The following is an 18,030-nucleotide window of genomic DNA, read 5'->3' on the forward strand; positions in this document are numbered from 1 at the left end:
TACCAGTGTATACATGTAAAAATTTATCAATCTCTTTAAGATTTGTGCAATTTTCTGTATTTAAATTATGCCTTGATTTGGGGGGTGGGGACGCAAAAAGCAAACAGATCCTGAACCTGGGTAGTGATAGTGGAGCCAGGGGCAGAGTCATCGTATGCAGTCAGAATGGACAGGAATTGATGACCAGCCACTGTAGCGCTGGGTGTGAGAGGGTGGTCAGAGGCGAGCGGGTGCCCATGCGCAAGCATCTGGAAACATGGAAGTTCTCCTGGAAATGGGGTAGGGCATCAGCAGTGCATTCCAGTGGAGGTGTCTTCAAGGCAGTTAGAACTAAGCTCCTGCAGAGGAAGTGAAAGTGCAGGCTGGGAAAGTGGATCTTGTCCTTCTACTGTCATGAGTGTAGAAGAATTCTACCTTCCAGGCTGATGGCTGTGTAGAAAGCAACCAGAAACCTGGCTGGCAGCCTTGTCAGTGAGCCTGAGGGGTGCCCCAGCTCTCTGGGGTGTGGCCTTACTTGCAGCCTCCCCTGCTGCTCCGAGATCAACCTGCCTGGCATCCACTACCACTTTCTCCTGCCAGCTCTCTGCCTGGACCCCTGCGGCCACTGTCCTCACTTGCTGGGGACCGCTTCTCTGCTCCACACACTCTGCAATAGAATTCTCCACTGGGGCCTGGGAGGCATCTTGTTTGGAAAAGTCTCCAAGTGACTAGGCCTAAATGGCTGGGCCCAGGAGGTGACCCCCTCCCACTTAGGAGTCACTTGTCTCACGCATCTAGATTGCCTCTCAGGGTGTCCCCCACTGCCACCATCTCCCTGTCCGCCCCAGCTCACCTGACCCAGGCGACACCTTAGACCCGGTTTAGGGTGGTGCTTAAGAGCTTTGGCTTTGGGGTCAGACAGACCTGAGATTAGAGCCCAGCTCTGCCGCTTATTTATTCTGTGACCTTAGACATGCGACCCAACCTGGACTTGACAAAAACTCCGGACTCTCTCCCCAGAAGACTAACATATATCCATTCCCAATTTTAATACAAATGCAGGGGGTGGTGGACCTGCAGATAAGAGTCTCTCCATAGATGGCATCATCCCTGCAGACTGAGTGTTAGGCTGCCCTGGCTGATGTCTTTCTAGCCGTGTCATCTCACCACCACCCGAGGCAGCCACGCTGCATTGCTAGAGAACTCAAGCTGTTAGGGTATTGCGCCGTGTACAAAGCTGAGCCCTGCTCTACCGTCCAGCAGTCCCTGACTCTGCTTCCTGGCACGTAACAGTAAGTCAGCCGCCTCTTCCACGTGCCTCTTGGGATGCAATTGTTCTGTCACTCTCGGGTAGCTGCTCTTGCTGAGAACTGGTTTCCAGGCTCCTGCCAGTCCTCCTGCCTTCCTTGCCCTCCTGGACGGCCTCCAGCTCCATGACGTTCTCATCTAGGACTGACTGTGGTACTGCAGGTGACATCTGGCCTTCATGCCGTTCTAGAATTCTATTAGTTTTATACTTCCTCCCTGATTGCTTCTGGTGGCAGCGAGGTGCCCATCACTGGGAGACAGGGGTGCTAAGGAGGGGCATTCTTCTCTGGACAGGGACCCAGACCGGAAAACCTCTGGAGGGATTCCTAGAAGAACCCAGCGGCACTGCCATCCTCCAGGGCGGGACCACAGAAACTTTTCATTGGCAGTGTTCTAAGAGCAGTAGCTGGCTGTTCAAACGTTTTTCAAACGTTTCTTTCTTAACTTCTCATTAAGTTATTGCATAGCAAATGCTGCTTATAACATATAGTCTCAGTCAAAACCTTTGATCCCAAGAAAATTTAATAACCAGCAACAACACAATCTGACCATTCTTAGCTTTGATGTTTGAATATCTATGATAATTTACATAGTTCTCATGAGCCTAGCACGTCTATTAAGTGAAGTTAATACAAAGACAATATAAGTTCACTACAGAAAGTTTAAATGTAAAAAAAGAAGCAAAAAGATGATCATTCCACTCATCTAAAGACAGCCCTGTTCACACCTTGGTAAACTCTTCCATTTCCTCTTTTCTGTATAGATGTACATCATAGACATCATAGCTATGTCACATCATAGACATACTTATCTCATTTACCAATATTTTGTGAACACCTTTCATGGCAGTAGCCACATTTCCGTAGCTTCTTTTTTGTTTTTAATAGCTTCATAGTTTTCCATGTATGGATGTACCATGATTTTATTGACTCAGTCACCTGTCAGGCTGTTTCCAGCATTTCACCATTAAGAACAGCTTTAGTGAACATCCTCGTAGCTGAATCTTTCTGTTAATTTCTAAAATCATACCCTTTGGAATAATTACGAGGAGTGGAATTGTTGGCTTAAATTATTGGAATAAAAGGCATGAACATTTTTAGGGCCCTTGCAGCATAGCATGTTATCAGAAGTCTCTGTCATCACTTGGGCATATTATCATTTAAGTGGCAGATAGGTTAGAGGACATGTAGAAGTAAACCTTTGCCTAAGCTGTGGAAAACTAACATGTATCTCCACTCCTTCCTTCCCTCCTTTCCATAGGAAAACTTGAATCCCTTAGTAGTTCTGAATTTATTTAAACGAATCCCAGCTGAAGATGTCCCTCTACTTCTGATGAATCCAGAAGCTGGAAAGCCCTCCGATTTGATTCTCACACGACTTTTAGTGCCTCCTCTGTGTATTAGACCCTCTGTCGTGAGCGATTTGAAGTCTGGCACCAACGAAGATGATCTGACGATGAAATTGACAGAAATCATTTTCCTAAATGATGTCATTAAAAAGGTCAGTGGGGCTTCCCTGGTGGCGCAGTGGTTGAGAGTCCACCTGCCGATGCAGGGGACTCAGGTTCGTGCCCCGGTCCGGAAGGATCCCACATGCCGCGGAGCGGCTGGGCCCGTGGGCCGTGGCCGCTGGGCCTGCAGGTCCGGAGCCTGTGCTCCGCAATGGGAGAGGCCACAACAGTGAGAGGCCCACATACCGCAAAAAAAAAAAAAAAAAAAAAAGGTCAGTGCTTCCCATTAGCATGAAAACAGAAGTGTCTGATGGAGAAAGTCAAATGAACCAGACTTGTTTCTGTTTATCCTCTGCTTATTCTTAGCATCGGATATCAGGAGCTAAGACCCAGATGATCATGGAAGACTGGGATTTCCTGCAGCTGCAGTGCGCCCTCTACATTAACAGTGAGCTCTCAGGCATTCCCCTCAACATGGCGCCCAAGAAATGGACCAGAGGGTTCGTCCAGCGCCTGAAGGGAAAACAGGGTACGTGTCCAAAGATGTGTGCAGGAGACGGTCTACTGCCTTTGTTTCATTTTGGGGAACGTATGTCCAGCTTATCTAGTTGGAGGTCACGGACTCACCTTGGGCTTTCTGGTCACATTGCCCCCAACAGCACACGTTGTACCTTGGAGGCCTGTGATATATTTTTATTTATTTAGGTCGATTTAGAGGCAATCTCTCAGGAAAAAGAGTGGATTTTTCTGGCAGAACAGTCATCTCACCTGACCCCAACCTCCGAATTGATGAGGTAGCTGTGCCAGTCCACGTGGCCAAAATTCTAACTTTCCCTGAGAAGGTAGGTACATTGAGTTGCTCAATATTTTGTCTGAATCCAGTCTTTTGTGTCATGTTCTGAGATTCCAAACAACAGACAGTGGAAAATCCCCAGTAACCCACCCGACCCACAGTTTGGCATGTGTGTTTATCTTTCCAGTTTGCTTCATACATATGTCACCACGTGTAGTATCTACAACACGTACAGCCACAGTTGTGTCTGCCTTTATGTATATATACTCAGATATACATTGAACAGACAAGTCTGCAACTTTTTTTTTTCCAAATAATGTCATCTTTAACATCCATCTTAGTTCATACCTCAGGTGTTAAAGTAACTTATGATAAACACAACACCAGTTAATTTTCTTGGGATAGTTATTATTTTTAAAACATTAGAATCAGTGAATCAAAGACTTTGAATATTTTAAGGCTATTGATGCATAACCAGAAAGGCTGTACTGCTTTACACTCAATTCTTATTCATCATGAGTGTAAACTGGTATTTACAGTATTTTTTTTTTAACCGAGGTGTAGATAATCGAAAGGCCTGGTAACAGGAGGATATTGATTGCCCTTGGCTTTGCCCTTGAGAGTCATAATTAGCCCAAACCACAGAGGCTTCTGGTTAAGCTTGTGTAGAAAGTGTCCTCGGTTGAGTTACTAATGATCCAGAGTTTCCTTCTCTGAAGTGGTGTCCCATGAGACTGTTGTCCAAGAGGCTACAGGACATGGCGGTACAGACCAGGGCCTATGGTGCTGGTGTCACAACTTTTAAACCTTAGAAGCCCATGGAAAATCATTGCAGATGAAGCTGCCACCTGTTTTTAGGATTACAGAATGCTGGAAGGTCCCTATAGATCATTCCAGTCCACTCGTTGAACCACTAGGGAAACCAAAGGCCGGTAAAGGCCTTGGCCCTGTCACCCAGCAAGTGAGTGACCAAGTTCAGACTTGAACCTGGTACCATCCCGTTGTTGTCCTTACACTCAAGACCCTGGCAGCAGGGTGCCTGCAGGTGCCTCTCTTTCTCCTAGGACAAGATAAGGAAAGTAACGACTGAGATCCAGTTCAGTATAGTGTGCTAGCTTCTAGAATTAACAGTGTCTCATTCTGCTTTATAATGTGGTCCGCCAGGTGAACAAGGCAAATATCAACTTTTTGAGGAAGCTGGTTCGAAATGGCCCTGAAGTTCACCCAGGAGCCAATTTCATTCAGCAGAGACACATGCAAATGAAAAGGTAATGCTTTCCCGATCTGGTTGGATGTAACTGTCTTCTCATGACCAAGCTTACTGTCACCGTACTTAGCACAGAATGCACTCCAAAGTATAATTGCTGTGATATTGTAGCACGTGGAAAATATCTATTTAAATTGCAGTGAGCCTAGGTACATTGCTCGTTTGCTCTGCTTGGCTTGTTGAATGTACGTACAGTGTTCATTTATTCCATAGCATTTAATGTTATTGGATCTAGAAAGACAGAATGCATTGGCATATGAAAGCAGATCATTTTCTATGTCACCTGGGCGCCCTGGGGTTACCTCAGTGTGCTCATGACCCAGGAGACATGCATTTTGCCCGTTCTGGCTTTTCACAGTTAGATGAGCTGATCACCAGTGCCTTTTTATCTCATGAGATTCAGACATATCACCAGGGCCGTGTGGGAGAAGCTGGTTTATTACTCTATTTCTGTGATTCCAAGAGATGCTTTTATCATATCTTGACATTTCTAAAATTAAGATAGATCTTACAAGCAGTTTGTTGTAGTTTAGGGAATTCCCTGCGGGTCCAGTGATTAGGGCTCAGCGCTTTCACTGCTGGGGGCCAGGGTTTGATCCCTGGTCAGGGAACTAAGATCCCACGAGCCATGCGGCTCAGCCAAAAAAATAAAATAAAATAAAATTTTATTGTTGTTGTTGTACTTTAATTAATGGCATATGGAGGCACCTTAAATACAATGAAAAGTGATCATTTTAGAGACTGAATTCTGATATGAAGAGGGAGAAACTTGCTGAGGAAACTTTGTTCTCACAGATTATGTCTATTATTGTATGTTAAGGTTTTTGAAATACGGAAACAGAGAAAAGATGGCTCAGGAGCTCAAGTATGGGGACATTGTGGAGAGACACCTCATAGATGGAGACGTGGTTCTGTTCAATCGGCAGCCTTCACTGCACAAATTGAGCATTATGGCGCATCTGGTGAGCATGAGACTGGTTTTTATTTCTGTTGGGTGGAACTTTGCTGTGTGTGCCATGCTAAATTCCAGACTTCTAAAATTTAAGTTGCCAGTAATCTCAAATTTTCATAACTCTTGGTTTTCCTCTTCTCTCGTTTTTTAGTTTGAGTGAAACTCTTAAATTTCAAACTTCCCTTCAATGTTTTTAATAGTTGTAACATACTATTCATACAACAGTAAAACAGGAACTAATTGAAAATTAGTGTGAAAGTGACTACCGTGATTTCACTTGCAAACAACATATATACACATATGTGTGTGCACAAAGTTATGTAAAATAGATATGGCAGAAAATTGATTTAAAATAGCATATTAACTAAGGAACTAAAATGCTTACAGGATTTCTCTTTGCAGTAGTCCTCCAACTAAGACCTTGAACCGTATTTTTTGGGGTGGTTTACTTTTTGCAACAGCAGCAGTTCCTTTTTTGGAGATTTAAAATGGAAACAAGATGCAACTTTAATTTGTTGAATATTCATAAATTCTCCTGTCTGCAAAGCCATTAAATCCCTGAGCATTTGCACAGTGTTTAAACAGGCTCCTAAGGTAGTGTTTTTCTAGATTCCTTTTTTTAGTAGTTTGTGAAAACATTACATCAGTCTTTTTGCTCAGTGGTGGAAATACCAAAGATGCAGTTTATGATTATGGAGTTATGATTATTGAGATCTAGGAGGCAAACAGAAGCTTTCCCTTTCTGGAAACTTTTGCTTGGCTTTGGGGCATTTTAGCATAGAAAATATTTTTGTTTGAAAATTTTCAAATATATACAAAAATAGAAAGAGTACTGTGATGAACTCACAGTCCCATCCTCTGTAGTCAGTAATTTTCAAGATTTCGCCACACTAGTTTTCTCTCTGTTTTTTTCTTTGTGAACCCAGATGCCATGTGTATTCAGCTTACTTCTGCAAGACACACGTAATTATAGTGCCCGTGTCACACCTCACAAAATGAAGTCATTCCTTGGTGTTGTCTAGTACCCTGTCCACAGTCAGATTTCCCCAAGTGTCTCAGAATCTTTTTGCAACTAGCTTGTTCAAATCAAGATGCAAAGTCTACACATTACGTTTAGCTGATACATGTCTGAAGCCTCTATTGATCTGGTAATGTCCCACCTCCTTCTTTTAATTTCAGTGTCATTGTTGGAAAAAAACAGGTCATTTGTCCTGAAGAATGTCGCATGTTCTCTGTTTGTCTGCCTATGTGTGGTGTAAGGGTTCCTTCATGCTTCATTTTATTCCTGTAGACTGGAAATTAGCTCTCAAAGGATGATCAGATTCAGGTTCAACTTTTTGGCCAAAATAACTCATAGGTGGTGCTGGCTGCTTCCTCTTGCCATATTTCAGGAGACACATGTTGTCTGGCTGGCCCACTTTAGTTATGCTGAGAAGGTTAGGGATTCAGATGCTTCAGCCTGGTGCCTCTCTTGAAATGTCCCTTATTAGCCTTTTCTCTAATGACCTCTTCCATTTATGATCATTGCCTACATTATTTCATTGGGTCACAAAACAGTGATTTTCTAATTTAACATTCCTTTCACATTTAATACCTACCACTCTTGTAATTAATAATTTTCCCTTGTTAATTAGGGCTATTTACTTACCCAAAAAATAGAATTCATAAAGGAAAGGCAGAAGAAGCGTCTAATTCTTTTTCCTTTTTTGTCAGTTTAGGGCATAAAACTTCGGTGCTCAGTTTCTTCCAACTAGGTTGGTTTGGGGGTTTTGTTTGTTTTGGCTTTCCTTTTTTTCAGTGTCATCATGAGTTTTTATTTAGTCAGTGTGTTTTGTTCAATTTCTGCCATTAACCTTTTAATAGCAAATTGTGACATCATTGGCCAGTGGGAACCCCTTTCTCATGGCTTCTGTGTTGATGTTTGCCTCATAGTATTAAAGCAAATTCATTGTGTTGTTTTGATCTAATAAAGCTACTTGAATGAGACCACAAGTGACATGTTACTTGCCAGAACATACTGGAAATTTACTTCCTTAAATGTAAAGTGTCCAGTTCTCCAGGAAGCCATTTTTTTTATGTTGAAACTAAGAAGCTTTTATTTTTATTTTTTTATTTGAATTTTATTTTATTTATCTTTTATACAGCAGGTTCTTATTAGTTATCCATTTTATACATATTAGTGTATACATGTCAATCCCAATCTCCCAATTCATCACACCACCACCACCACCCCCCTACGCTTTCCCCCCTTGGTGTCCATACAGTGTCCATAAGTCAGAAAGAGAAAAACAAATATCGTATATTAACGCATATATGTGGACCCTAGAGAACAAACGTGTGGGCACCAAGAAGGTTTTAGATAAATGACTTAAGTCCTTCTCCTGGTTTGTTTTTTGTATTCCACAGGCCAGGGTCAAACCCCACCGCACCTTCAGATTTAATGAGTGTGTCTGTACACCCTACAACGCGGATTTTGATGGTGATGAAATGAACCTTCATCTTCCTCAAACAGAAGAAGCTAAAGCAGAAGCCCTTGTTCTCATGGGGGTACGTAGGGTGGTGCAGCCCAGCTTCTGAGGAAAAGCGCCTTAAAAGGAGGGAAAGGGGAGCCTGTCCTGTTCGCAAACACCCTGCAGTATATAAGGGAGGTAGTTTCTCTGATAGGTGGGGAGTTGAGCGGAGTAGGTGTCTTCTGACCTGTAATGTGGGTTCCTAAGAGAGTAAATATACGTGAGTGCCAGTTATGAAAGGGTAAGAGAAGGGTATAGCAGAAACTTGACTGTTGGCTCTCATGGTCAGTGACACCTCAGTTAAAAGATTTGAGCAAATGCACTTTGATGCACAGAACCTTCTTTAAATTGGTTAATAATGCACTGAACAAGTAGCACCCATTTTTGCCACTGTGGGCACTCATTACATTTTAATTAAAATCCTGTTGTTCAAACTTAATGTCTGACGCAAGAGAAATTCGACAATTCTGCCGTCACTGTAGAATGTGGAATTGACTGACTTCAGACATAACACAGTGCTACTCATCATTCATTCACAGAAGTAAATTTTCTTTGGAGGAGAGCATTTGTTAATTACAATAACATCTTATACCCGCAGTGTTCTTTATAGAAACTCAAAACTACTTCATGCAGTATTTGAGTGCAGGAACCTCTGAGGTCAGTCTCGCTGGTAATTTTTCTCTCCCCTTGACAGATTAAGGGACGGAAGTTAGTGACAAAGCTGCGGTTAAGGACCCTAGCTTCCAGCGCTCAGCCTCTTCTTCCTGCTACTCTTCATTTTTTCATAACAGTTCAGAGTCTTTGTGGTGCAGGTCTTTGGGGCTGCATCATGTATCCAAGGATGGCTAACTTACTGGGTTCTTTTTTCCTTCAGACTAAAGCAAATCTTGTAACCCCAAGGAATGGAGAACCACTAATTGCTGCTATTCAGGATTTTCTGACAGGTGGGTTTGTGGAATTCACTTGAAAGGAGACTTTAGAACACGAGGATTCTCATTCACCGTGTTCATGTGTCCACTTGAAAAGCTGTTTCATTGCCTGTGTTTAATTCTGTTGTTTGTTTTCTAAGTGTGATTGTGAACCTACTTGAGATGTTTTGCATTGGTGGGTTATTTAGTGAACTCCTGCCATACGCAGGACATTTTTATTTTCTAAGTGCTGGGGCCATGGCGGCCAGTCAAACAAAGTCGCTTTCCCTGTGGAGGTTGGATTCTAGTTGGAGGAGAAAGCCAAGAAGCAGCTGCGTTTTACTGTTACCTCACTCTTTTAGTAATAGTCCACATTTATTTTAAAATTGAAACCTTATGATTTTTCTCACAATTTCGTCGCTTTTCTTTCCTCAGGTGCCTATCTCCTCACTCTTAAGGACACTTTCTTTGACCGAGCCAAGGCTTGCCAGATCATTGCTTCAATACTGGTGGGCAAGGATGAGAAAATTAAAGTTCGCCTCCCACCCCCTACAATACTAAAGGTTTGTGCAAGAGCTGTGTGTGTGTGTGTGTGTGTGTGTGTGTGTGTGTGTGTGTGTGTGTGTGTGTGTGTGTGGCTGTATGGACACACCAGTGGCCTTAGTGTACACATGCTGCTGCTGCTCGGTTGGTGTGTGACCACTGTACCATCTTGCCTCATTTGCATGAAGGGTGGTTGAGACCAGGCTCAGCCCTCCGATGCTCTGGCTTCTTTCCTCCTTCAGCCCGTCACCCTGTGGACGGGGAAGCAGATCTTCAGCGTCATCCTCAGACCCAGCGATGACAATCCAGTGAGGGCCAACCTCCGAACCAAGGGCAAGCAGTACTGTGGCAAAGGAGAAGACCTCTGCGTCAATGATTCCTGTGAGTTAAAGCCATGGGGTGGGGCCGGGGGTCAAGAAAGCAAGTGGCCAACAGTTACCTTCGCTTAGCCTGCAAATCCCAAGTTTCTCTATAGCCTTAGGCAGGAACTTTGTTCTTCAGGGAAATGCAGGTGGTGTTTCTCTAAAAGGTAGAAATCGTGTAGACACATGACCAGCCCAAGGATTAGAATGTTCTTCTCATGTTTTGTCTCAGTTGAGACTCTTTTCTACCAATTAATGCAAATTCTTTTCTCTTCCTTTTTTTGTTGTGTTTTTTTTGCCGTACAAAGAGCTCGTTATTTAAGGCATTTAATTTACTATTTTATATCCAAAAACATGTTCATTGCCTAAAAGTGTGACTAAAAAGTATAACTGAAGAGGCTAATTTTTTTAACCTGCCTCACCTGGTCAATGGATGTTTTGATAACATGAAGATCAGGTGTAACAGTGAGAGGATTTATTTATTTACTTATTTATTTTTTAATATCTTTATTGGAGTATAATTGCTTTACAATGTGTTAGTTTCTACTGTACAACAAAGTGAATCAGCTGAATGTATACATATATCCCCATAGCTCCTCCCTCTTGAGCCTCCCTCCCGCCCTCCCTATCCCACCCCTCTAGGTGGTCACAAAGCACTGAGCTGATCTCCCTGTGCTGTGCAGCTGCTTCCCACTAGCTATCCATTTCACATTTGGTAGTGTATATATGTTAATGCTACTCTCACAGTGAGAGGATTTAAATGCGAGCCATCTGAGTCCCCTAGACTGATTCAGCCCAAAGTGTGGTCCACACACCAATGCCGTTCAGGCAGCATTTACTTTCTGGGTCCCAGGCTGCTAACAGGCAGTTCCCCAGCAGGCTGCTTTGAGTAGCACTGATTTAGAATGGGTTTTGCTAGCAAGGCCTAGTGACGAGAAGTGGATCTGCAGAGCTCTGTGCTAAAGAACTGAACCGCAGAGTCTCTCTGAGGGTCAAGGGTTTTCTGCTGTCTCGTGATGAAGAATAAATGTTTTGAAGGGCACTGATTTTTTTTCCCCAGGTTTATAACCATTCTTTTGAAAATATACTCTCTGGTCTTTAACGTATTTTGGCTTCTTGTTTTAGATTATGTTTTGTTTGTTTCTAGATACAAATTTCATTTTGTTGTTTAGGCTTTTCATGATGGTGCCACTGTAAGTCTTCAGTGTCTTAGGTAAATACCAAAGTGCTTTATAAACAACACTTCGTTGTACATGATTGAGTTGATGCTCAAAACATCCCCATGACATCAAGATGGCAAGAGCTTGATACTGTCATCCACAGTTCACAGATAAGGACAATGAGTGTCAACTAGTACCTTTCAGAGTTAGAACTATAGGGTAACTAACTAGACCTTTCATGCTTTCAGAAGTTCCCAGATTTCTCTTTTTTTCCCTCAAAAAAAATTTTCTTTAAGAGCCTATCTATTTGTTCTGCTTTAACTTTTAATGCGAGAACACGTTTTCTCAACTGCCTCAAATTCCTTTTGGAATGAGGCAAAGTAATAATTGTCTGTGTAAGTCCATGATCGTTGTTTCCTTGCAGACGTCACTATCCAGAACAGCGAGCTGATGACTGGCAGCATGGACAAAGGAACGCTGGGATCAGGATCCAAGAACAATATTTTTTACATTTTGCTGCGAGACTGGGGGCAGAACGAAGCTGCCGATGCGATGTCACGGCTCGCCAGGCTGGCCCCCGTCTACCTGTGTGAGTATCTCAGCATCCTCGTTTTATTGATAGGAGTTATTGGTGTTTCGGGGGTTTCTTTTACTGTGTCATCCCCCTGCCGCACACACATACACACACACAAATGAAAAGATACTTGTTCCAGGCTAAACTATTTATGCTTTTCTTAATGAAATTAACTTGGTACTGACTAGTTTGGCTGCAGATTTGAATTTGCTTTTCAGTTCTCTTCTCAAAAGCTACAGTAGCTCCCTAACGCCCATCAGATAGGATTGTTACATAAAGGGCCCTTCATGGACTGCTTCCAAGGTACCTGTGCAAGACTGTCACCCTCTGGGTCTTCCACGGTTCAGCCCTACAGGGTTACTCAGTATTTCTCTACGATCCTTGCACTATTCTATTCCCTTTGCTTGCTTATGCTTTGAACATACCACAGGCCAGGAGATTTTTTGCATGCCCAAAAACATCTTTAGTCTACTCTTATACTTGACTCTTTGGCTGGGTGTAGAATTCTAGACTGAAGATTATTTTCCCTGAGAATTTTGAAGGGATTGCTCTACTCTGTTGTAGCTTTAAGGGCTGCTGTAAAGTGTATTTCTGTTCTTATTCCCCAATTTTTGTATTTGAATTGTCTTTTTTTTTTTAATTGAAGCAATAGTGGATTTACAACGTTGTGCCAGTCTCTGCTGTACAGCACAGTGACTCAGTTCTACACATCTATTTTTTTAACGTTCTTTTTCATTATGATTTATCACAGGATATTAAATATAGTTCCCTGTGCTAGACACATTAGGACCTTGTTGTTTATCCTGAATTGTCTTTTTATTCTGGAAGCTTTGAGACTCCTCTTTGTTTCTGGCATTCTGAAAGTTCACAATGACACAACCTTGTGATGGGTCTGTTGTCACTCATCGCGCTGAGCACTGTATAAGCTCTCTTAATCTGCAACTTGTGTCCTTCAGTTCTGGATATTTTCTTGTACTTTTTCTGATCATTTTCTCCCTTTTACTTTCTCTGTTCTTTCTTTTTTGAATTTCTGTTCATTGTCTACTAGAGTTCTTGGACTGATTCTCTCATTTTCCCTGTTGTCCATTTCTTTGTTTCTGGATTCAATTTTATTTTAACAACTTTATTGATTTTTAAAAGTTTTTTCACTGTCATATATTTAATTTCCAACCCAACCATTGTTCTTATTTGCCAGTAGTTCTTTTTTTTTTTTGGCTGCATTGGGTCTTCATTGCTGCACATGGACTTTCTCTAGTTGTGGCCAGCAGGGGCTACTCTTCGATGCGGTGAACGGGCTTCTCATTGCAGTGGCTTCTCTTGTAGTGGAGCACGGGCTCTAGGCTCATGGGCTTCAGTAGTTGTGGCACAGGGGCTCAGTAGTTGTGGCTCACAGGCTCTAGAGCACAGGCTCAGTAGTTGTGGCGCACAGGCTTAGTTGCTCCGCAGCATGTGGGATCTTCCCGGACCAGGGCTTGAACCTTTGTCCCCTGCATTGGCAGGCGAATTCTGAACCACTGTGCCACCAGGGAAGTCCCTTGCTGGTAGTTCTTTTCTTTTTCTTTCCTTATTTTAATTTTTTTTTTTTTTTAAGGCTTCCTATTCTTGATCCCCAAATACACCTTCTCTATCACTCTGTCTCCCAGAGGCGTAAGAATCTGGGGCCTGTTTCTTGTAGGCAGACCTCAGAGACATTGCAGGTTCAGTTCCAGACCACCACAATAAAGCAAATACCACAATGAAGCAAGTCACATGAACTGTTTGGTTTCCCAGTGGTTACAGAAGTTGTTTACACTATACTATAGTCTGTTAAATGTGCAATAGTATTGTGTCTTAAAAAACAATGTACAGGGCTTCCCTGGTGGCACAGTGGTTGAGAGTCCGCCTGCCGATGCAGGGGACGCGGGTTCGTGCCCTGGTCCGGGAAGATCCCACATGCTGCGGAGCGGCTGGGCCCGTGAGCCATAGCGGCTGAGCCTGTGCATCCGGAGCCTGTGCTCCGCAACGGGAGAGGCCACAACAGTGAGAGGCCCGCGTACCGCAAAAAAAAAAAAAAAAAATGTACATACCTTAATTACAAATACTTTATCGCTAAAAAATGCTAATCATTTGAGCCTTCAGTGAGTCATAGTAGTCACAGTACAGATCACCATAAAAAATATAATAATAATGAAAAAGTTTGAAATATTATGAGCATTACCGAAATTTGACACAGAGACACAAAGTAAGCAGATGCTGTTGGAAAAATTGTGCTTTTAGACTTGTTCAACACAAGGTTGCCACAAACCTTCAATTTTTTAAAAACCACAATATCTGTGAAGCACAATAAAACAAGGTATGCCTGTACAAACTTTCCACTGGGTTTCCCTGTTTCCAGCACCTATATTACCTCCCACAGAACCTGAGGATTTTGTTTCTGAGACTTTCCAGACGCGTGGCCCTCCTTTCTGCAGCCACTTTTACGCATCCCCTTCCCCACCCTACTAAGCCAGTAACCTCTCATAGGCAGATATAAGGGTTAGGATTACTGTATAGTTCCATCAAAGGTGGAGTTTACATTTGTTTCTTAGTCTCTGTATTTCGGAATAATAATTTCTGAAAGAGAGAATCGGGGCAGAAAGGTCTCTGCGATGCTGAGAACCAGCAATCAGGTGGCCCACTTTCCATAGCTGGCTTTCTCAGGCACTCTTTACTATTTAGTGGCTGTCTGGTTTATAGTGTAGTTAGTTGGGACATCACTGTAGGTTGTGAAGTCTCAGAGGAGTTAGTGAGTCTTAGTCATTGTTGTGTAACTCCCTAGAGACTGATACAGGAACATTTTGTTTAATTGGGTTGTAACAAGTTCTCTGAAGGTATAAACTTGTTTCTGTGCAGCGGGTTGACTAACATCCGTGGCTCTCTCTTCCTGCTCTCCCGGGCAACTATTCTGCAGCTAACCGTGGATTCTCAATTGGGATTGGTGACGTCACACCTGGCCAAGGCCTGCTGAAGGCCAAGTATGAGTTGCTGAATGCTGGCTACAAAAAATGTGATGAGTACATTGAAGCCCTGAACACAGGCAAGCTGCAGCAGCAGCCTGGCTGCACTGCTGAGGAGACCCTGGAGGTGAGTCTGGCTCTTCTGGTCAGTTTAGCCACTTCATCACTGGGTGGCGCTGTAGGCCCTGAGGAGAAGGAGCAGAGGTGAGTGGGAAGGAAAGGCAGTGGCTTTAGCCCATCTCCGTGCTGTGCAGCTCGTGTGTGTTCTAAAGCGGTAAGGGCCTCCCGTTAGATCCGTTGCATCTCTTCCAGCTTTCATGTTCTAGGTGGTGAAAACACGGCCGCCTGTTCATTTGGCCACATGGTGCTGCTCTTGCTCCAGCATCACGCTTGGGCCCCTTCTGTACCTGATACTTCAGTGCTTCTGCCCTTCCTGTTTCCAGCATCCTGTGGCTAGAGACTGACACCACAGTTCTTTGAATGGATGGTCTTTGAAAGAGACGTGGATAATTCCTGTCTGAGAGTCACATACCAGTGTGCTGCCCTCTCACATTTGGAGCTAGGTTAGCTGAGACCTGGACCAGCACATGTCACAGTCACAGTTGCCTGAGAGTCCTGCATATTCTCTGAAGCAGCCTGGCTCAGCAGTCTGCCTGCACCAGGGTTTTGCCTGGCTCTCTTCTGCCTCCCCAGTAGCCTGGGGCTCAGAGCTTTAACTCACCTAAGCAGAGAAGAAAGGTTTTATGAACAGTAAGAAATTTTCTGATGAAATGAACTTTTTAAAGCAGACAGAAAGCAGCGTTGTGTGAGGTGTTCACAGTTAACTCATTCTTCTTGTTTTTTTTTTAATTTTTATTAGAGTATAGTTGATGTACAATGTTGTGTCAGTTTCAGGTGTACAGCAAAGTGAATCGGTTATATATATATATATATGTATGTATATATCTCCACTCTTCTTTAGATTATTCTCCCATGTAGGCCACTACAGAGTATTGAGTAGTTCCCTGTGCTATATAGTAGATCCTTATTAGTTATCTATTTTATACATACATTTAGCTCATTCTTTTTTCTTCTTTTAAATTCGTTTTATTAGTTATCTGTTTTATACAAATTAGTGTATACATGTCAACCCCAATCTCCCAATTCATCCCACCTCCACCGCTCCCCACACTGCTTTCCCCCCTTGGTGTCCATACGTTTGTTCTCTGCATCTGTGTCTCTATTTCTGTCTTGCAAAATGGTTCATCTGTACCATCTTTCTAGATTCCATATATATGTGTTAACATATGATATTTTTCTCTTTCTGACTTACTTCACACTGTATTACAGTCTCTAGGTCCATCCATGTCTCTACAAATGACCCAATTTCGTTCCTTTTAATGGCTGAGTAATATTCCATTGTATATATGTACCACATTTTTTTTAACGTCTTTATTAGAGTATAATTGCTTTACAATAGTGTGTTAGTTTCTGCTTTATAACAAAGTGAATCAGGTATACGTATACATATATCCCCATATCCCCTCCCTCTTTCATCTCTCCCCCACCCTCCCTATCCCACCCCTCTAGGTGGTCACAAAGCCCCAAGCTGATCTCCCTGTGCTATGCGGCTGCTTCCCACTAGCTATCTGTTTTACATTTGGTAGTGTATATATGTCCATACCACTCTCTCACTTCGTCCCAGCTTACCCTTCCCCCTCCCCGTGTCCTCAAGTCCATTCTCTAGTAGGTCTGCGTCTTTATTCCTGTCCTGTCCCTAGGTTCTTCATGACCTTTTTTTTTTTTTTTTTTTTAGATTCCATATATATGTGTTAGCATACGATATTTGTTTTTCTCTTTCTGACTTACTTCACTCTGTATGACAGTCTCTAGGTCCAGCCACGTCTCTACAAATGACCAAATTTCTTTCCTTTTTATGGCTGAGTAATATTCCATTGTATATATGTACCATATCTTCTTTATCCATTCATCTGTCAGTGGACATTTAGGTTGCTTCCATGACCTGGCTAAGTAGTGCTGCAGTGAACATTGGGGTGCATGTGTCTTTTTGAATTATGGTTTTCTCAGGGTATATGCCCAGTAGTGGGATTGCTGGGTCATATGGTAATTCTATTTTTAGTTTTTTGAGGAACCTCCATACTGTTCTCCATAGTGGCTGTATCAATTTACAATCCCATCAACAGTGCAAGAGGGTTCTCTTTTCTCTACACCCTCTCCAGCATTTGTTGTTTGTAGATTTTTTGATGATGGCCATTCTGACCAGTGTGAGGTGATACCTCATTGTAGTTTTGATTTGCATTTCTCTAATAATTAGTGATGGTGAGCAGCTTTTCATGTGTTTCTTGGCCATGTGTATGTCTTCTTTGGAGAAATGTCTATTTAGGTCTTCTTCCCATTTTTTGATTGGGTTGTTTGTTGTTTTAATATTGAGCTGCATGAGCTGCTTATATATTTTGGAGATTAATCCTTTGTCAGCTGCTTTGTTTGCAAATATTTTCTCCCATTCTGAGGGTTGTCTTTTAGTCTTGTTTATGGTTTCCTTCGCTGTACAGAAGCTTTTAAGTTTCATTAGGTCCCATTTGTTTGTTTTTGTTTTTATTTCCATTACTCTAGGGAGTGGGTCAAAAAAGATCTTGCTGTGATTTATGTCATAGAGTGTTCTTCCTACGTGTTCCTCTAAGAGCTTTATAGTGTCCGCTCTTACATTTCGGTCTTTAATCCATTCTGAGTTTATTTTTGTGTATGGTGTTAGGGAGTGTTCCTTTTTTTTTTAAATTTATTTATTTAATTTATTTATTTTTGGCTGCATTGGGTCCTTGTTGCTGTGCGCACGCTTTCTTGAGTTGCATCGAGCAGGGGCTACTCTTTGTTGTGGTGCATGGGCTTCTCATTGCAGTGGCTTCTCTTGTTGTGGAGCACGGTCTCTAGGCACATGGGCTTCAGTAGTTGCGGCAAAGTAGTTGTGGCTCGCGGGCTCTAGAGCACAGGCTTGGTAGTTGTGGCGCACGGGCTTAGTTGCTCTGCGGCATGTGGGATCTTCCCAGACCATATATTAACCCTGTGTCCCCTGCATTGGCAGGCAGATTCTTAACCACTGCGCCACCAGAGAAGTCCTAGGGAGTGTTCTAATTTCATTCTTTTACCTGTAGCTGTCCAGTTTTCCCAGCAACACTTATTGAAGAGACTGTCTTTTCTCCATTGTATATCCTTGCCTCCTTTGTCATAGATTAGTTGACCATAGGTGCGTGG

The 18,030-nt window shown here is 42.7% G+C and overlaps 1 protein-coding gene across 1 annotated transcript in view; it reads left to right on the forward strand.

Annotated features, from left to right (window-relative positions):
* Positions 1 to 18,030, forward strand: part of POLR3A (RNA polymerase III subunit A) — a 51,115-nt gene that overhangs the window by 6,734 nt on the left and 26,351 nt on the right. The window contains exons 6-16 of the mRNA XM_060034716.1: positions 2,548 to 2,787; positions 3,104 to 3,266; positions 3,443 to 3,579; positions 4,695 to 4,798; positions 5,618 to 5,759; positions 8,156 to 8,296; positions 9,134 to 9,203; positions 9,603 to 9,730; positions 9,953 to 10,091; positions 11,657 to 11,821; positions 14,736 to 14,908. Of these exons, the coding sequence (XP_059890699.1) occupies positions 2,548 to 2,787; positions 3,104 to 3,266; positions 3,443 to 3,579; positions 4,695 to 4,798; positions 5,618 to 5,759; positions 8,156 to 8,296; positions 9,134 to 9,203; positions 9,603 to 9,730; positions 9,953 to 10,091; positions 11,657 to 11,821; positions 14,736 to 14,908 (1,602 nt within the window). The remainder of the gene's footprint in view (positions 1 to 2,547; positions 2,788 to 3,103; positions 3,267 to 3,442; positions 3,580 to 4,694; positions 4,799 to 5,617; positions 5,760 to 8,155; positions 8,297 to 9,133; positions 9,204 to 9,602; positions 9,731 to 9,952; positions 10,092 to 11,656; positions 11,822 to 14,735; positions 14,909 to 18,030) is intronic.

Source organism: Delphinus delphis, chromosome 16, assembly GCF_949987515.2.
Source record: "Delphinus delphis chromosome 16, mDelDel1.2, whole genome shotgun sequence".
In the NCBI taxonomy this organism is placed as follows: Eukaryota; Metazoa; Chordata; class Mammalia; order Artiodactyla; family Delphinidae; genus Delphinus; species Delphinus delphis.